Source organism: Sphaerodactylus townsendi, linkage group LG09 (assembly GCF_021028975.2).
Source record: "Sphaerodactylus townsendi isolate TG3544 linkage group LG09, MPM_Stown_v2.3, whole genome shotgun sequence".
NCBI classification, from domain to species: Eukaryota; Metazoa; Chordata; class Lepidosauria; order Squamata; family Sphaerodactylidae; genus Sphaerodactylus; species Sphaerodactylus townsendi.
The window spans coordinates 66,318,743-66,339,085 of NC_059433.1; the positions used below are offsets into that span (position 1 = coordinate 66,318,743).

A 20,343-nucleotide genomic window follows, 5' to 3' on the forward strand; every position below is an offset into this window, starting at 1 on the left:
AGCCGTGGTGCGACCGCACTTGGAGTACTGGTCGCCACATCTCAAAAAGGATATTGAAGAGATAGAAAAAGTGCAGAGAAGGGCAACGAGGATGATTGAGGGACTGGAGCACCTTCCTTATGAAGAGAGGCTGCAGCATTTGGGACTCTTTAGTTTGGAGAGGAGACGGCTGAGGGGGGATATGATTGAAGTCTATAAAATTATGCATGGGGAAGAATTAGGACTAATAAAAGGAAACACTTCTTCACACAACGTGTGATTGGTGTTTGGAATATGCTGCCACAGGAGGTGGAGAAGGCCACTAACCTGGATAGCTTTAAAAGGGGCTTGGACAGATTGATGGAGGAGAAGTCGATTTATGGCTACCAATCTTGATCCTCTTTGATCTGAGATTGCAAATGCCTTAACAGTCCAGGTGCTTGGGAGCAACAGCCGCAGAAGGCCATTGCTTTCCCATCCTGCATGTGAGCTCCCAAAGGCACCTGGTGGGCCACTGCTAGTAGCAGAGAGCTGGACTAGATGGACTTTGGTCTGATCCAGCTGGCTTGTTCTTATGTTCTTAACACTGCTTTCTTACTGTTGCGGTCTCTGCCATCTCCAGCTTGGGAACTAGTGCTTGTACCTACAACTCTGCCCTTACCCCAATGGTCCATGCCGACCACTCTCAACAGGTCCCGGATGCTAAGCAGGGCTATGGAATCTTAAGCTTGTGTCTCGCCAGTCTGCTCAGTGAAGTCTGCAGCCTAAAGAGCCTCTTCCACTGCTGGAACACTTTAACCTTTGGAAGGGTGAAGCCAACGTGCACAGCTCACCTGAAGCGGACTCTGATTTTTCCTGAGAACAGATTGGCTCTCAGAACAAGATGGCCTTCCTCCCCTGCTACTACCACTATTCCCCAGAATACTCGACTTTATATGGGAAAATACTGTATCAGAATGTAACAAAATGTACACACAGACTATAAAATTTACCATTTGTCTGTTTTATAAAACTTGTTTCACACAGAATGTATTCAAGGTTCCACAAATCTCACCGTTTAAAAAATATGCTGTTTCACATGGTAATGACTCTTACTGCACATTTCCTAAAGCAAAAATATTCCAGTCAGTATTTACTTAAATCTAGTGACTGACCCTCGGAAATATACATATTTACACGAGACTGTGAGTTGCTACTTGTCCTCATTTAAGCACCACTCTCGACTATCAGAAATCAGTAACGGAAAGCCAGTTTCCTGTTTTAATACCTGACCAGGCAGCACGAATGACATTGTGACAGAACCATGTTAGTCTGTATGGCTACTACACAGAATTATTTCCCTTCTAGGGGATTGACAAAAAGTTCTTGCTTCCCTAGCTCATAGGAAAGGACAGCCATAATTCTGGCACATTAAATAAACAAAAATACTCTTCAGACACTTGACCTCTGGAAATTGCCCAATATGAGCAGACAAGGAAGGTCAGTACACACTGGATAGCGAATCCACATTTTTTTAGCAGGCATCCAACAAAGAACTATAGCTTAGATGCCAGATGTGTATATTAGGTCAGTTCCATCTTGTATACAAAAATAGTTGTTGCAGACGTTGTAAGTGCTCCTGTGCTTTGAGAATCCACTTGCCAGATATTCAATCAGTAGAGAAACTGAGCATGAGTCTCCAAAGTTAATGCACAGTAGATTCAGCCTTGTCACACTCAAGATGTTTCTTCGTTTTCACTTTCTTCCTCATCCTCTTCATCTTCCTCCTCCTCCTCCAGCTCTCCCTCCTTCTCTCTCTCAAGCATTTTCAGATATTTGCTAGCTAAGATTTTCTTCGGTAAGATATCTGGAAAAATGGCATTTTCATTTTGTTACAGGACGCATAAGATCAAACATGCTTTCAGCTGCTACAAAGTAGCCAGTGCAATAACCATTCCACCACAAGGCTCCTTATACAACTATTTATTTACTAAAAACATGCATTAGCTGCTACATGCCTACTTTTCCTTTCCTTACGCTACCCAAGACTTTAGCAGACTTTAGTGTAGAAACCACATTTACTTTTCCAAATGGCATGTTTGCTCACATTGAACCAATGTATTAAGCCTGTTGACCAGATCGTTTGGGTCATGAACTGGACTGGCAGGCCCTCCAAACTTGAGAAAACACAACCTCATCTAGGAAAGCCTTAAAGACAATCCTATTGAGACGTCTTATACAGCTTCTAGAGGAGTTTCAGAATCTAAGGAAGAGAAATTTTATTTGTTACTACTAGTTTAAGAATTGTTCAAGCAGCTTCTATGGAAGTGGTTCTCAACCTTCCTAATGCCACGACCCTTTAATGCAGTTCCTCATGTTGTGGTGACCCCCAACCATAACATTATTTGTGTCTTGGTTCCTAAGACCATTGGAAATATGTGTTTTCCCATGGTCTTAGGCGACCCCTGTGAAAGGGTCGTTAGACCCCCAAAGGGGTCACGACCCACAGGTTGAGAACCGCTGTTCTATGGGGTTATACTGCTATTCTCGCAACAATCCTATTATGTGAGAACAGCCTCAGGCTACCCACAGTCTGATGGGGATTCAAGCCCTCTTCTCCACAACCGGAACACTCTAATTCCTTATTGAATTGGATGAAAAATCGTGGCAACTGTTCTCCTAGGCCTGTGGTGGCGAACCTTTGGCACTCCAGATGTTATGGACTACAATTCCCATCAGCCCCTGCCAATTGGCCATGCTGGCAGGGGCTGATGGGAAACATCTGACCACAAAATTATCAGTCAACACTTTTGGCACCTGATGTTGCTCTGTGTTCCAAGTTGGACCTAAAGAACTGGCAGTGAAAGAAAGCTTGGCTGACTGCCATGACTACAGCAGAATATTCAAGAGCATCAATTTCCCTGACATTTTCCCCTCGTTACCCGGTGAAGACCTACCTGCCAGGAACTGAAACGTCTCTGACTTCTCCGCTGTGTGGGAGAGATCACTGTAGGTTAAGGCTTTGTTCTCCTTGCCTTGGCCGTGTTTGTAGGAATGTGTTGCTAAGTACTGAACAAACAACTCCTGAAGGGAAGAAAAACTCCAATAAGCCTACAGCTTCAGATATCAATGGACTCCAGATATCCACTAATCACACCCAATCCCCCAACTTAAACCAGGAATGCGTTCACAGGTAGTAACTGATCATCACTAGATTCAAGCTTAAGGACACCTGTTGATAATGAAAACCATCATGCTGAACTCCCCATTCTGGTTTCTGAACTAAGGTTGCCCTGTCCTGTGCTCCGTCCCCCTGGTCATTGGTGAGGGATGGGGGTAGGGTTGTGAGTTCCACATTGGGAAACTCCAAGGAAGACTACCTAGGAAGTCCAGGGTCGCTACACAGTGGCCGCCAATGGCAAACTGCCTTTAAACGTTGTTTGCCTTTACCTTGCTTAGCTTCCAACATTGGACAAGGCAGGGCTACCCTGAGCCATCCAGATCAAGGCCAGAGATATTTAAAGGTGGTTTGCAATTGCCTGCTTCCGGGTAGCAACCCTGGACTTCCTAGGTGGTCGCTGGATGACCTTGGCCCAGTCGTGCAGACTCAACCTGGCCTACCTCATAGGGCTGTTGTGATACACGAGGGGAACAACGCCAGCCGCTTTTGGGTCCCCACTGGATAGAAAGGTAAGATAGAATGGGAATAAAGGGAACGATTCGATTTTTTCCTGCACCTCGCGGGGCGTAGGCACAGTTGATGCTCCCTCGGCCGCAGGGGAAGAGCGAGAATAGGCGGCTCAAGGCTTCCCTCGGGCACCTACCGTGGCTTTGGCGGTGAGGAAAATGGCGTCCGGGTTGATGCTGGAGACCTCAGGCGAGCTCTTCATGATCACTCGGATCCGGGAGAGAGGCAGCGACACCAGCCGGCTTTCGCCGCCGCCGCCGCCGCCGCTTCCCCTCGGTCCCGACGCCATTTTGCGGGCCGAGAGGGGCGCCCCCGAGAAGCACCGCCCCCTCGGTGACGCTTCGTAGTTCCCACCGCTGCCCCAGTACAGCGCCCCAATGAGGTAACGGACTACCCGTCCCATCATGCATCGCGCGACACTCGCTCCACAGGCCGATTCGCTTCGTTTCTAACCCATGAGGCCTTTCGATAAAAAACAACCGTCACTTGCGGCAGGGGAAGGTGTTCATAAAACTTAAAAGCTTTGGAGCCCTGTTCCAAATACGCGACCACAGGGGTTGAATTAAAAAAAAAAACAATTACGGTTTTTCAAATAAAGCGGAAATCGAGGTCACGTGACCAGGAGGACGTAACGTGATTTTACAGCCTGAAACGGTCGAGTCGGGGTGAGGTAAGCAGAGCGCGTGCGCGCCTCACGGCCCGGTTGAAATCGGCTGTTGCGTCCCTGTCGCGCGCATCGACGCATGCGCGGTTGCTGCCTGCCGCTCTTTCCTCGAGCCTTCCGCGCAGGCGTCGTGAGGAGGAGGAGGCTGAGAAGAGGCGGAGCTATTACGTTGTCCCGGCTTCGTGGGTGAGCCCCTGTCCGTTGGGCGTGGGGGGAGGGGGCGGCTCCATCCCTCAGCGCGCTGGTTACCTCAGCCGCGGGAAGGGGCGTGTCCTGCAGTCGCCCCTTCCTCTAATTTATTTGTCCAAAAACATCCCATTGACTTTGGAAAGTTCATCTCCGACCAGAATTCCCCCGCCTCCACCTGCCTCCTTATTATGAGGACCGTGGTTGTTATTAGGGCTTCTTTTTTGTGGAGGTCCTCTGCCCTGATGGAGTCCGTTGATTTTTTGTGGAGGTCCTCTGTCCCACCTAGCTCGGGCTTCTCAGACCTGGAGAGCTAAGCAAGGCCATGTCTAGTTAGTCCTTGCAAAAGAGACCCCAAGTGGTCCAGGGTTCCTAGGCAAGAACAAGCCAAGGCAAACCACCTCTCAGGATCTTTTGCCTTGAGAACTCTATGTGGGGATGTCCAGCTTTGGGCCTCCAGATGTTCATATCCAAAGGCTAAAGACCCAGGCTTCCCTGGGTCTTTTGCCTTAAGAACTCTACACAAGGGGTGTCCCACTGTGGTCCTCCAGATGTTCATGGACTATGATTCCCATCAGCCTCTCTGCCAGCATGGCCTCCAAAATGGGGATCGTAGCCCACAAACATCTGGAGGGTCACAGAAGAGAGGACAGTTGGACAACCCTGCATTACAAAGTTGCCACAAGACAGCTGTGCCTCGATTACTCAAACTTGAAAAGCCTGGGCTAGCCGAATCTGGTCAGATCTTGAAAGCAAAGTGGGGCCAACCTTGGTTAGTCTTTGGATGGGAGATGACCAAGGAAACCCAGCCTGGTTTTGCAGAGGATAAGTGATGGCAAACCATCATTTCATCCCTTGCCCAAATTTGGATGGCCCAGGCTAGCCTGATCTCAGATCTCAGAAAATAAGCAAGGTCAGCCCTGGTTAGTATTTGGATGGGAAACCTCAAAGGAAGTCTGGGGTCACTACATAGAGGCAAGCAATGCACTGTTTGTCTGCCCTGGCCGGGATGGCCCACACCTAGCCAAGGCTCATTAGATCTCAGAAGCTAAGTAGGGTTGGTTCTGATTCGTACTTGGATTTGTACCACAGAGGAAAACCAGGTTGCTGCATTCAGAAAGGCAGTGGTAAACCACCTTTGCTTGCTGCTTGCCTTTAGAACCCTACAGCAGTGATGGCGAACCTTTTTGAGACTGAGTGTCCAAACTGCAACCCCAAACCCACTTATTTATTGCAAAGTGCCAATACGGCACTTTAACCTGAATACTGAGGTTTTAGCTTAGAAAAAACGGTTGGCTCCGAGGCGTGCATTACTCGGGAGTAAGCTTGGTGGTAGTTGTCGGCTTTGCTTTGAAGCAACCATGCAACTCTTCAAACGGGTGAATCACGACCCTAGGAGGGTTTACTCAGAAGCAAGCCCCATTGCCAGCAACGGAGCTTACTCCCAGGTAAAGGATTGCGATTTAGTTCTTTGCATGAAAATCAGTGGGGTTTAACAGCACTTAACAGGGTTGCCTATACTACTTCCCCAAAACTGGGTCTTAGGTTTAATGCTAATAATCGAGCCCAGCAGCCCAGGCCAGCCTAGATGTGTGTGTGTGTGTGTGGGGGGGGGGTGATTTCAGAGATGATGAACTCTGTTTGTGCGTGCCCACAGAGAGGGCTCTGAGTGCCACCTCTGGCACCCGTGCCATAGGTTCACCGTCACTGCCCTACAGGGTTGCCAATAGTCCGCTGTGACTTCATGGCACTTTGCATCACTGCTCACTGGTACTGAGCACTGGCACTTTCTGGGGGGCTGTCCCAACCCCTAGGGGGGAATTGGTTGAAATCAGTGCAATGTTATGTATGCGCACTGGTGCTTTAAAAAAAAACAAACAAACACGCACTGATTATTATTGCAGAGGGTAGCTGTGTTGGTCTGCAGTAGAGCAGTTAGTTTCTAGTTCAAGTTTCCCCTTCGAGATCATCAACATTTTAGAGGAGTATGAGCTTTTGAGAAGCAAAACTGTTGATGACAGCTCATACCTCCAAACATCTTGTTGGCCTCTTAATGTGCAACTGTACTTGAATTTAGGTACTACCCTGTTTCCCTGAATATAAGACATCCCCGGAAAATAAGACGTCGTAGAGGTTTTTGCTGAAGTGCGAAAGATAAGGCATCCCCCGAAAGTAAGACGTCGCAAAGATTTTGTTTGGAAGCGTGCCCGACGAGCGGAACACAGAAAAATAAGACATCCCCTGAAAATAAGACATCGCGCATCTTGGGGAGCAAAAATTAATATAAGACACTGTCTTATTTTCGGGGAAACACGGTATTATTATTATTTCTCAGGGAGGCCTCAGGCAAGCCTCAGGAATGGCCTTGCTAGTCTGCTGCAAAAACAGACAAAATAAACAGGGAGCCTGGTGGCACCTTAAAGGCAAATGAGATCTTATTCCGGCATGTTCCTGTTCCATCATAGATGTGGACAAAATGTTAGGAGCAAAAACTACCAGACAGCCTGGAAAAACCGCAACAGACAGTTGATTTTCGCTGTGAAAGCCTTCGACAGGACAATCAAATGTTTGTTTTGTCTTAGGCTTTCACGGCCGGAATCCCTGAGGATCTGAAGATGCCAGCCACAGATGCAGGTGAAACGTCAGGAGAGAATGCTGCTAGAACATACATAAGAACATAAGAACTAGCCTGCTGGATCAGACCAGAGTCCATCTAGTCCAGCACTTTTGCTACTCGCAGTGGCCCACCAGGTGCCTTTGGGAGCTCACGTGCAGGAGGTGAAAGCAATGGCCTTCTGCTGCTGCTCCTGAGCACCTGGTCTGCTGAGGCATTTGCCATCTCAGATCAAGGAAGATCAAGATTGGTAGCCATAGATTGACTTCTGCTCCATAAATCTGTCCAAGCCCCTTTTAAAGCTATCCAGGTTAGTGGCCATCACCACCTCCTGTGGCAACATATTCCAAACACCAATCACACGTTGTGTGAAGAAGTGTTTCCTTTTACTAGTCCTAATTCTCCACCCCCAGCATTTTCAATGAATGCCCCCTGGTTCTAGTATTGTGAGAACACGGCCATACAGCCCGGAAACCACACAGCACCCGAAATATTTGTTTGTCTTTTATGATGCTACAAGGCCCATGGCCTTAGCACAGTGGTAGAGTAAAGGCTTTGCCTGCAGGTGGTCCCAGGTTCAGTCCTCTTGCATCTTCAGCTAAAAAAAGATCAGTTACCAGGTGATGTGGAAAGCCTCTCTCTGCCCTTCCTTTAATGTGTTCAGAATAGCATACCTGACTCATTCTTGCCTGCATTTTATTATCCCAACAACCATGTGAGATAGGCTCACTCGACACATGCAGAATAATGCAGTTTCAAACTGCTTTCAGTGCTCTTTGAAGCTGTGTGGAATAGCAAAGTCCACTTGCAAACAGTTGTGAAAGTGGTTTGAAAACGCATTATTTTGTGTGTGCGGAAGGGGCCATAGTTTGGAATGAGAGAAGTGACTGCCTAAAGGGCACCTAGTGAACTTCAAGGCTGCAAGGGGATTTGAATCCAGACATCTCTATATGACCTCTGCAATCTCTTTTCTCTGAGGAAAGTCTGTAATGTATAAGACAGCGGTGGCGAACCTATGGCACAGGTGCCAGAGGTGGCACTCAGAGCCCTTTCCGTGGGCACGCGTTCGTCATGTGGGGGGGGGGGGGTTGAAAATCATTTCCCCACACACACACATCTAGGCTGGCCTGGGCACGATCCTTTACCTGGGAGTAAGCTCAGTTGCTGGCATTGGGGCTTGCTTCTGAGTAAACCTAGGGTTGTGATTCACCCATTTGAAGCGTTGCACGGTTGCTTCACCAAGCTTACTCCCAATTAACTCGCGCCTCAGAGCCAACTGTTTTTTCTAAACTAAAACCTCAGTATTCAGGTTAGATTGTCATGTTGGCCCTTTGCGATAAATAAGCGGGTTTTGGGTTGCAATTTGGGCACTCGGTCTCGAAAAGGTTCGCCATCACTGGTATAAGAGATCTGTTCTTGCTGAAATATTTTTGTATTCTTTTGCCTTCAGAAATAAGAAGCGCGTATTAAACACATTTGTTGGCTGTCATGCTGTCTTTGGTTTTGAGCAATAAACACACATTCCCAGAATGGAAGGAAACCCAGTTTCGTTTTACACATAAATATATATAAATGGCAACAGTATTTGCTGACAGTATTAATAGATATCTAGTAATATGTGTGTTGCCTTACATGGGATTGTTTTCCTTAGTATTTCTGTGGCAAACTGCCTCTGTGTAGTTATTCATAAGTAAGTTGAACTGAGTTCAGTAAGATTCGCTCCACAGTAAGTGTGCATAGGATTGCAACCTTTGATATGTTATGGCTGCCGTCTAATTTTCCGTAGGTTCAGAATGTCCTTCCTTATTTCCCTATTCATATGGGATTTTCTTTCTGTGACACTTAAATTTGTGAGAGCCCAATCCTATGCAGTTGTGGCCAAGCCCACCGATATCAGCAGTGGCGCAGGAGGTTAAGAGCTCGTGTATCTAATCTGGAGGAACCGGGTTTGATTCCCAGCTCTGCCGCCTGAGCTGTGGAGGCTTATCTGGGCAATTCAGATTAGCCTGTACTCTCCCACGCACGCCAGCTGGGTGACCTTGGACTAGTCACAGCTTCTCGGAGCTCTCTCAGCCCCACCTACCTCACAGGGTATTTGTTGTGAGGGGGAAGGGCAAGGAGATTGTCAGCCCCTTTGAGTCTCCTGCAGGAGAGAAAGGGGGGATATAAATCCAAACTCTTCTTCTTCTACTACTCTTAACAACAGGAAGGGGACAACAGTGTCTGACCTCTGGTTTTTCTTCTTTTCCCTTCTTCACGAGTTCTGTATCGAGCATCTCAGGGGAAACAATCAAGTGTACCGTGGTGTATAAAGTCATGTGTGGGCTACTGACCATGTCAGATCTTAAGTGAACTTGTAAAAGTGCAAGAAATTGAAGGTATGAATGAGTATGGTTTGGGGGACATTCCAAGCCATCTTTTTAAAGAACACACCTGAAGCCACCTTATACTGAATCAGGCCATCAAGGTAAGAGTTGTCTACTCCGACTGGCAGCCTCTGTCCAGAGCAGTGTTTCCCAACCTTTTTGACATCACGGTACCCTTGACCTCACTCTTCATATCTCGCGGTACCCCTGCCACCCCCCCACCTTTCCCTGCAAGGGTGAAGGGAAGCACTAGGGGTGCGGGAATTGGCTGCTGACCTTGTGGCAAGCCCTGCCTCCTGGGCTAGTTCCATGTCCTTGCTGGTGCCGGTGGGAGACACCACAAAAGGGGGGCCGGTAGTGTTGCCGCGGTACCCCTGGGACATTCTCACGGCACCCCAGGGTACCACAGAACCCTGGTTGGGAATCGCTGGTCCAGAGCCTCAGGCAGAGATCTTTCACATCATCTCCTGCCTGGTCCTTTTCAACTGGAGATGCCAGTGATTGAACCTGAGATTTCTTACATGCCCAGCAGAGCAATTTTAGACAGATACTGACAATTTAAGAAGGATATTAAACATGTCCAGAGGAGGGCACCCAAAATGATAAAAGGTCTGGAATCCATGCCCTACGAAGAGAGACTTAGGGAGCTGGGGAAGCAAAGGTTAGGGGGGCACATGATAGCTATGCTTAAATATTTGAAGGGATGCCATGTCAAAGAGGGAGCAAGCTTGTTTTCTGTTGCCTCAGAGACTAGGACAGGAAAGGTGCAGGAAAAGAGATTCCACCTAAACATTAGGAAGAATTTCCTGACCGTCAGGGCTGTTCGACAGTGGAATTCACTGCCTTGGAGAGTGGTGGAGTCTCCTTTAGAGGTTTTTAAACAGAGGCTGGATGATCATACGTCAGGAGTGCCTTGATTATGTGTTTCTTCATTGCAGGGAGTTGGACTTGATGGTCCTTGTGTTCTCTTCCAACTCTATTATTCTGTGGCTGTTCTACTGAGTCACAGCTTCACACCTGATCTTGTACGTACCTTTGAAATACAGCACTAAACTGCTGATATGTGGTGTTTTTGTTTCTTAGCCTACATCTAATGCAAAATGAGTGTCCCTGACTATATGCAGTGTGCGGAAGATCATCAGACTCTGCTCGTCGTGGTCCAACCTGTTGGGATTGTTCCCGAAGAAAGCTTTTTCAAGATCTACAAGCGTATCTCCACAGTGAGTCAGATAAACGTCCGTGACTCTCAGCGTGTGTTGTATATTCGCTACCGACACCATTATCCACCAGAAAGCAATGAATGGGGGGATTTTCAAACACATCGCAAAGTGGTGGGGCTCATAACCATCACAGACTGTTCCTCTGCTAAGGACTGGCCTCAAACCTTTGAGAAATTTCACATCCAGAAGGAAATATATGGTTCAACGCTTTATGATTCTCGACTGTTCGTCTTTGGACTTCAAGAAGATATTGCGGAACAGTCTCGTACAGATGTGGCATTTTATCCTAATTACGATGAGTGTGAGGATGTGGAGAAGAGAATTGAGGACTTTATTGAATCGCTCTTCATTGTATTAGAATCCAAGCGTTTGGATAGAGCCACTGATAAATCTGGAGATAAGATACCACTTCTCTGCGTTCCCTTTGAAAAGAAGGATTTTGTAGGTCTGGATACAGATAGTAGGTAAGTAGCTTTATGTACCAACATGTGTTTGTACTTGACGCTTTAACTGGTGGCCTTGATCTAAGAGTAGTAAGCAGTATTTGTCAAAGCTGAGAGGAGAATGTCCGCGTTCTAGTATCGTAGTTAAGAACAATGGCTGAATTTTAGGTTATTGGGGACCTTCAGTTAATGGTACCCTTGACAGTAAATATCTTTTTGATTATGTCAGTGAACTGCAGACACTATTCAGGGGTGGCCAACCTATGGCTCTCCTGATGTTCATGGACTACAATTCCCATCAGCCCCTGCCAGCATGGCCAAATGGCCATGCTGGTAGGGACTGATGGGAATTGTAGTCCATGAACATCTGGAGCGCCGTAGGTTGGCCATCCCTGCATAGATAATGTGATCATGTTGCTAGTCATCTGGCTTTTCTTTGAACAATATTTGATTGAATGAAGTAAAACAATCACATTGTTTTGACTGTCGTATTTGACCAAACGGTTTTTATTTCTTGCTTTTGAATAATAACTTCAGTCTACATTCTCTTTGCTCTTTATTGTTGTGTGTCTACTGGAATCATTGCACATTAATACTTTTTAAACCCACTTTTTAACCTATATACGCCATATTGACAAAAGTCAAAGTAACTTTGTGGTGTTAAGATGCGTGAGCTTTTTTTAAGATATAAAAGAAATGATCAGTTCTTCATTACAAATCAGTAATGACGGAGAAAGGGAAGAGACAGAGGTAGGTCATCTAGCTGGAAAAGTGTCCCCAACAGAGCTTAATTCTGATGGTTGTATTCCACTTACCGGTATTTTGTGTGAATTGCTTTCAGGCATCCCCTATTCACATCTGTTTCTTTTTAGGGTTCACCTGAAAATACTTTTCCCTTTCATTGTAGGCTTCTAAGTGCATTATAATGAAAAATTATTTGTTTGTTCATTCATTTCTGTCCTGCCTCTCTCTCAAGTGGAGCCCCAAGGCAGCTTACATCATTCACCTCTCCTCCATTTCATCCTCTCAAGAACCCTGTGAGGGAGGCTAGACTGAGGCTGTGTGACTGGCCCAAATTTATACCCCGCCCTCCCTGACCGAAGTTGGACTCGGGGCAGCGAACGAAAATCATAGAACAATCTACCCACATGTAAAATCCAATAAAATCCAATAAAACTTCTGTCTTTAAGTTCAGCAAAACACAAGATGGCAACGGCAGTTTAGGCGTATGAAAATTGACTCAGGCAATTTGCTTATGAAGTGTCACCTGTCACTTTCTACTGAACATGTTGATAAAGACCAGAATACTAACACTTGCTTTTGCTGATCGGTGCTTCTTAAGCCGTAACTTATTAATCGCTCTTGTTGAATGAACTGTGTCCTTAAAACTTCAGTCTCTCTTTTTGTCTGTGGCTGTTTAATTTCCCCCCTATTCTTGTGGGTTTTCTAATTTTTGTTGTTCCTTTTCTTCCTCTCGTACTGCCCTGTGAGTGTGTTTTTGGGTCTGAAAAGGTAGGCTTTTGATCATGTTGCATTAAAAACTAGCTAGTTTGTATTTGTTTTCTTGAAATGTGTGCTGCCTTCTACTCTGCTATCACTGCATTACAAAGCATTGCTTTTTCTGTGTCTTTATTTAATACAGCAATTGACTGTATTTGCTGCCTGGGCTCTTTCTGTAGTTTATCTTCTCATCATTTGGCAAATCCCTTTGACAATGCTGTGGTTCCTCCCCCCCCCTTTAATTTTTTTTCCTTTGGGGGGTGTGAAGGAGGAGAATGAAAATATTATGCTTAGGGAGCTGCTGGCTTTCAAAACTTTCTGGCTTCATGTTTTTGCTTTCTGCGTTTCTTGACTTTAAAAATACACAGGCAAAAGACTCGCCTTTTCGGCTTCAGAACTGGAAAAGTTCTTTCGTGGAACCTTCAGTTCGGTTTGTGGTTTTTGAAAGCCTGGGTGATGTGGCAGCCCTCCGCGGTAGTAGTTTAGCATGCCATCTTCACTCAAATGTGGTGGAAATGTTTCTCGTAATATTTGACCTGAAAATTTTCACCTATTTGTCTTTGCATGGTCGTTCTCCCCCCCTTATGTATACTTGGAAGCTGACGGTGCGTTTCAGTACTTCGTGTGTCTTCTGGTTTATTAGTGAATGAGGCTTATTTATTTTAATGGGTGTCTGTTTATGGTAAGATTTCAGTGGGAGCAGTTTGGTTTTTTTGTAACCCTGGAAAGCAAAAAATGTGTCACACACTTAAACGGAGGTTGCACTTAGCCAATAGAATATGTAAAATGATTTCTTTTCAGCAGATTTTAGTATAACAATTCATAAGGTATGAGTATATAACATTCAAAAATAAGAAGACCATATCCATGGTTTAACCAAGTAAGAATTGGGTTCTATTTACACCCAATAAATATATTTCAAATTTTTATGTAGAAACCAAAGTTCAATATCCAGTTCATAAATTATATCCACGTTGATAACAACTTATAGAATCAATCAAAGTTAGTCTCTCGAACGCCTCACACGTTTCCAAAGCGTTTTCGTTGATGTCTTCCTCAGGAGAAGAACTATTTCATTCGTTTTCTTTCTCACATTTCTTATATGCCATATAGATTTTCTATAAAATATAGATAAATAATACTTTCAATATTTTGTTACACACATCATACTATTTGACATTTTTAACACTTTTTAGATATTTATAAACATTTTAAACATTTTTACATTTTAAACATTTTTACATTTTTACATATTCATTTTTAATATTTTTGAACATTTTTAAACATTTTAAAACATTTTGGTTTGCTTTTGTAACCCTGGAAAATAAAAAAGGATAAAATAAGACACAACTTTTCTGCAGTGAACAAAATTAATCTCACTATATGTAAGGGTTGCCAATGTCCAGGCGGGGCCTGGATACCTCCCTGAATTACAGCTTACCTTCAACCAACACAGATCAGTTTCCCCAGAGAAGATGACAATTTGTGACAGTGGCCTCTATGGCACCATACCCCCACCGAGGTCCCTCCTCTCCCCAAACCCCACCCTTCTTAGGCTCCACCCCCCAATCCCCAGGAATTTCCCAATCCAGAGCTGGCAACCTTACTATCTGTTTCCATCCTTCTTTCTTATTGTTCTGTTCTCCCTCTCCCTGGCTGAGCTTTTGCTTCTGTTTGTTCTGATCCTTGAGTGTGTTACTGCTGCTAATCAGCCTGGCTTTCTACATTTAGTCGTATTGTTGAAGGCTTTCATGGTCGTAATCGACTGGCTGTTGTGGGTTTTTTGGGCGATGTGGCCGTGGTCTGGTAGTTTCTGGTCCTAGCGTTCTGCCCAAATCTTTGGCTGGCATCTTCAGAGGCATGGAAAACACAGAAACTGGATGGGCTACCTCCAGAAAAACACTCGCCCAAAACAGGGAAGTACAACACACTGATTTATAGCATGAATGACAAGTCTAAACGCATTAGTAGTATTATAAATACATTCTTATAGAATAGCACTGGAATCAAGTTCATTCATAAATCCTACAGATAGGAGACCATTCATGAGTAGAGGCAATGTTTCAAAAGTCAGTTTGTGATGGTGTAGATGAATCACGTATTTATGTATTATGTGTTTATAATACTATTAATGCGTTTAGACTTGTCATTCATGCTATAAATCTGTGTGTTGTACTTCCCTGTTTTGGGCAAGTGTGTAAGGAACCAGAAAAGTCCAGGCTAACAGTACTTTAAAAGCTCTTTATTGACTGGCAATCATGATCTTCTACAGACAATGCGGAATCTGATCAGGCTCTCCCCAGCAGCCGCTTTTATGACCGAAAGTTTTCCCTCGGAAATCCCAACCCAAAACACCCCTGTTTTCCCATCCCACTATTCCCACCAAGACAGAGATTCACGCAGAACAGAAGCCAGTGATGGCAAGCACGCAGCAAGGTTAAGAAAGAGATAAAGAGTGGCCTGGGCACAACGCCCAGACGGGAGAATGTAGACCCAAGGTTGAATTCAGGCTGCTAGCAAACCGAGCCAACCTTACAAAGTGTTTTTCTGGAGGTAGCCCATCCAGTTTCCGTGTTTTCCTTTTCTCCCTCTCGCCTTTTGTTTTCATCTTCAGAGGCATGTCATATGTCACTTAACAATTTTTCCTTTTTTTTTGGAACCCTTACTGCTGCCCCTTCTCCCAAGTAGCCTCTTACCTCAGCTCGCCTCTTCTCTCTGCAGTTTAGACTTCATGGGCCTCTTGTCCTTCAGTTCAGCTGACACCTTACTTTGGAGAGAGTATTAATGGCAACCAATTAGCCCATGTTTGGTGTATGTTGATGTTGCATTGGACTTTGAGAAAGTACCTGATGCACTCAGTTGCATTTGGGACTTTCTCTGCTTCTATTATTCTTCTAATGCATCTTACTACTTAGATGCATCGTTTGGTTCCACTTAGGTATCTGCAGTTCATCACAATGACAGTTTCACTGATAAATGACAGTCTAAATAGGTGTAGTATTTTTCTGCCTTCTAGTTTATGATACAGGAAACTGGGCACCACTTTGATTCATCCTCTGTGCTGCTGGCAGCTTTTAGTTCCGGGGTGGAAGTTGCTACTAGTTAAGCAAAGATTCTCAAAGATGCATTTTAGGTTTGGAAGGTGTTAAGCCCTGAAATGAAGGACGGAGATTTTTATCCAGTACTATTCCATGCTAGAAGTGTAGTTATTGACAAGATGCAGATTGTAAAATGGCAATAGTTATGTTTGTTTTTTTAAAAAAGAAGAAGAGTTTGGATTTATATCCCCCCTTTCTCTCCTTGTAGGAGACTCAAAGGGGCTTACAATCTCCTTGCCCTTCCCCCATCACAACAAACACCCTATGAGGTAGGTGGGGCTGAGAGAGCTCCGAGAAGCTGTGACTAGCCCAAGGTCACCCAACTGGCATGTGTGGGAGTGTACAGGCTCATCTGAATTCCCCAGATAAGCCTCCACAGCTCAGGCGGCAGAGCTGGGAATCAAACCCCATTCCTCCAGATTAGATACATGAGCTCTTAACCTCCTACGCCACTGTATTAGTAATCAAAGCGGCCAAGATATTTCGATTTGTTTACAAATCCTATGCCACTGTATTAGTAATCTGAAAAAACAAAAACCCCGAATTCCTTTCCATATGGGTACATCCTTTCTTTTCCCAAACTGAACATTCAGTATTGTCTTCATTGTTTGCATTCTGTAGCAGACCTTTGATTCTTCTAGTCCAGCATCCTGTCTTGCCCAGTGGCCGTGCAGTTACCCTAGAAGGCCAATGGACAGGGCATAGAGGCCATCGCTTCCCACTGATGTTGTTCCTTAGCATTGGTATCCAGAAGTGTGTGGCGCCTGAACATGGAGGTTCCCTGTAGCCATTGATGGGCCAATCCTCCATAACTTCATCCGATTGACTTTTTAGTCCATCGCTGTATCTGTTGGCAGTGAATCCCATAATGTAATTACACCTTGAGTGAAGAAGAAGAAGAAGAAGAGGAGGAGGAAGAGGAAGAAGAAGGAAAAGGAAAAGAAGACGGAAAAGAAGGAGAAAAAGAAGAAAAAGAAGAAAGAAAAAGAAAGAAGAAGAAAGAAGAAGAAGTTTGGATTTTTATCCCCCCTTTCTCTCCTGCAGGAGACTCAAAGGGACTTACAGTCTCCTTGCCCTTCCCCCCTCACAACAAATACCCTGTGAGGTAGGTGGGGCCAAGAGAGCTCCGAGAAGCTGTGACTAGCCCAAGGTCACCCAGCTGGCGTGTGTGGGAGTGTACAGGCTAATCTGAATTCCCCAGATAAGCCTCCCCAGCTCAGGCGGCAGAGCTGGGAATCAAACCCGGTTCCTCCAGATTAGATACACGAGCTCTTAACCTCTTACGCCACTGCTTCATTTTGTCTGGCCTGCATCTGTCGTCCATCTGTGAAAATATAACCTTGCTTGGTTCTGCTGCCTTCTGATATTATGGAGAGGAACGGAAGTTCTGTCTACTTTTTCCAACATGGCATAATTTTGTAAACTGCTTTCGTCTCCCCTTAACTGTCTTTTCTCTAAACTGAAAGCGTCAGACTCTGTAGTCTTTACTCATATGGAAGGGGCCTCTCACCTTTTAATCATTTTGGTTGCCTTCTTCTGCAGTTTTTTCCCATTCTGAAGGATCTCTTTTGAGGTCCAGTGACCAGAACTGTGCATGGTATTTTAATGTGGCCGCTACGTAGATTTATGCACCACAATGTTGTTTTTTATTTTCAGTCTCTTTCCTAACAATCCCTGGAATATAATTTCCTTTTCAAATGGCTGCTGCCTGCTAAATCATTGTTTTCATCAAGCTATCCGTAACAACCCCAAGATTTCTTTTTTTCTCAGTTCTTACCTGCTTAGATCCTTAACCACATCTATTAAAAGTGTGGATTTTTTTGCTCCAGTGTCCGTCGCCTGGCGCTTTCCTTACGCTCAACTTTGTACGCTTTGTTGTTGACCGGGGAGATCCTCTGGCTCCTTCCGAAGTTTAATTGTGTTTTTTTTAAAAATGATGATAGGACTTTGTTGTGGACATCAGTTTATAACATATAATTAATCTCCCTAAAGAGCACTTGGCCTGACTTTGCTTGAGAGGAAACGGCTGAGGTGGATAACAGCAGCTGGATGGTGGTGGTGGTGGTGGGGGGCAGCGGCATGGGAATGGGGAGCTTTTGCTCAGGTCTGGGTTCAAGGCTGGGTCTCCCGGTTTCCACCTACTTGCTTCTGTAGCAAACCTATTTGTTTGAAAAACCCTCTTCTATTTTCCTTGGGAGAACCAGTTTCAAAGCGGCCAAGAAACTTCTATAATTATTCATGCGGATGTAACCTCCGTCTGTGGGTTCTGTGGGGCAGAACTTGGAATGAGTTCGCAACAACAAATTTTAAAAACAAAATGGTTTACTTTCTTAACATATAACATATAACATCAACATTTAACATCACATTTCAAGGTCCTGTTCAGGTTGCGTTTTCAAGTCCTTATATTTACAGTCTACTGATTCTGCCAAGTCCAATTCTTCTTTGCAAGTGGGTTGGCTCCTGAAGACTCCAAGGGTTTGCTGAACAGGATTCAACATGATGAAGGTTTCCAGGAGAACTCTCACCCATTACAACCACAAAAAGAAACCCTTAACAAGGTGTTAAGGGCTTATACAATCAAGGTCCGAGTCTGGTAGCCTTGTCTCCTCCAAACTACATGAGCTCTGCAGCCTTCTGCTGCTTTGAGTCTCCACGCATTTCTGGGTCAACCCATTCTGAGCATGGGGGTTACACGGATATTTCGATTTGTTTACAATTTCCTACTTACAATATCTCAAACATTGTTCTTGAAAAGGGAGAGAGGGGGAATATCATTTACCTTTTCCAGAAGGTCGTGGGGAGCCTTTGGCAAAACATTTCACAAACTGCAGCTTTACAAGGGTTGTCAGCTCTGAATCAGGAATTTTCTGGAGGATTAGGGGTGCTGGAGCCCTGGGAGGGTGGGGTTGGGCAGGGGAGGGGAGGGGAGGGAATTTGACAGAGATGTAATGCCAGAGAGACCAAAGATGCCATTTTCTCCAGAGAACTGATCTGCTGTAATTCTGGGAGATCTCAAGGTCCCACCTGGAAATTGGCAACCTTACCATCTACAAAGAAGGCTTCCATAGAAATAAAAGAATAAGGTTGAGTACAAGCGTGACTTAATGGTAGTGACTGTTTCCAGTTACCATTTAACATTGTCATATCATTCTAGTGCTATTGAGGGTCATAACTATTTTTCTGATCAAATGCCGAATGCGAAAACATTTCATGAGGTACAGGCAGCAACATATATCAGTAAGCTTATTTTTAATGTTTGGATGCCACCATCTTCTTTTTGAGAAAGCCCTAACTTCGTTTTGAGAAAGCCCTAACTTTTTGAGAAAGCCACTAACCTGGATAGCTTTAAAAAGGGCTTGGACAGATTTATGGAGGAGAAGTCGATCTCTGGCTCCCAATCTTGATCCTCCTTCATCTCAGATTGCAAATGCCTTAGCAGACCAGGTGCTCAGGAGCAGCAGCAGCAGCAGCAGGCCATTGCTTTCACATCCTGCACGTGAGCTCCCAAAGACACCTGGTGAGCCACTGCGAGTAGCAGAGAGCTGGACTAGATGGACTCTGGTCTGATCCAGCAGGCTAGTTCTTACGTTCTTAACTCACTGAAAATTTTGAAGGGTTGTGTTTGCATCCTTTCTTATCGTGTTGTTAAATGCAGTTTCTGACACATTCACCTTTCGGTTTAAAACATGAACTTGCATCTTTTCAAATGTAATACTGCAGCGCAGGGATGTGTAGCAAACTTTTCAATCAGTCTGAAATCTTGTATTGGGACTTGGGCTTTACTTTCAGGGCAACTTTGTTTATGCAGTAGGCCTGGATTGTTTCTGAAAGATTCTTTAAAATGGTTTCCATATGTGCCTTACAGTGGTGGCGAACCTTTGGCACTCCAGATGTTATGGACTACAATTCCCATCAGCCCCTGCCAGCTTGACCAATTGGCCATCCTGGCAGAGGCTGATGGGAATTGTAGTCCATAACATCTGGAGTGCCAAAGGTTCACCACCACGGGAGTAGGGTAACAAGGATATCCCATTTTCTGGTTGTGAAACCGTTTACTGGCATCAAAAGGCACTTTTTAAGGGGTGTGAATACAGAAAATACCAGTGGTGTCGAGAAGAGGGGCCACCCAGCATATGCTTTGCATATAGAAGATCTTGGGCTTAGTCCAAGATCCAGCACCTTCAGCTAAAATAAATGTAGGGAAGTTTCTTGTCTCAGAATTAGTCTAAACGTAAATAAGTGAATATTTCTGTTGTGCCGATGTCATGAAATTATAACACTATGAAATGTGTAATACAAGTTTTTACCATTCGGAGTCCATTATTTTCCTGTTGACTATGTAAAAGGTTTCCATTGGAGAAGATGGAGGATTCACATAGCTCTGTGTTTATTCCAAATTCTTAAGATGACCTGTGTAGTAGAGTTGATTCCTTCAATGGGATGGATTTGTAACCATTTTCTTTTTTACCAGTAGAAGCACACATGCATAGCAGGTTTGCCAGTTTTCCTCTGCTGTGGCCTTCTGTTTTTGGGGGGGAGGCTGGGGGAAGCTTGGTAGGTGCAGAGGTGGGATCTAGCAGGTTCTCACAAGTTCCCAAGAGTA

General features: G+C 44.9%; 2 protein-coding genes across 2 annotated transcripts in view; one reads left to right on the forward strand and one right to left on the reverse strand.

Annotated features, from left to right (window-relative positions):
• Positions 1-963: 963 nt before the first annotated feature.
• On the reverse strand, positions 964-4,212 carry CHRAC1 (chromatin accessibility complex subunit 1). Its single transcript, XM_048507459.1, has 3 exons — positions 3,783-4,212; positions 2,916-3,042; positions 964-1,825 (listed from the first exon to the last, which is right to left on the reverse strand). Exons 1-3 carry the CDS (start codon positions 4,050-4,052, stop codon positions 1,695-1,697), a joined length of 528 nt encoding a protein of 175 aa, XP_048363416.1. The 5' UTR covers positions 4,053-4,212; the 3' UTR covers positions 964-1,694.
• Positions 4,213-5,902: 1,690 nt separating this feature from the next.
• TRAPPC9 (trafficking protein particle complex subunit 9) overlaps positions 5,903-20,343 on the forward strand; it is a 159,241-nt gene continuing 144,800 nt past the window's right edge. The window contains exons 1-2 of the mRNA XM_048508558.1: positions 5,903-5,944; positions 10,560-11,160. Of these exons, the coding sequence (XP_048364515.1) occupies positions 10,577-11,160 (584 nt within the window). The 5' untranslated portion in view covers positions 5,903-5,944; positions 10,560-10,576. The remainder of the gene's footprint in view (positions 5,945-10,559; positions 11,161-20,343) is intronic.

Coding starts and splice junctions, on each gene's coding strand:
- CHRAC1 (XM_048507459.1), bottom strand. CDS start 4,052: ATGATGGGACGGGTAGTCCGTTACCTCATTGGGGCGCTGTACTGGGGC. Junction 3,043..3,782: donor TCCTCACCGCCAAAGCCACG/GTAGGTGCCCGA, acceptor TCTTCCCTTCAG/GAGTTGTTTGTTCAGTACTT. Junction 1,826..2,915: donor GACGTTTCAGTTCCTGGCAG/GTAGGTCTTCAC, acceptor CCATTTTTCCAG/ATATCTTACCGAAGAAAATC.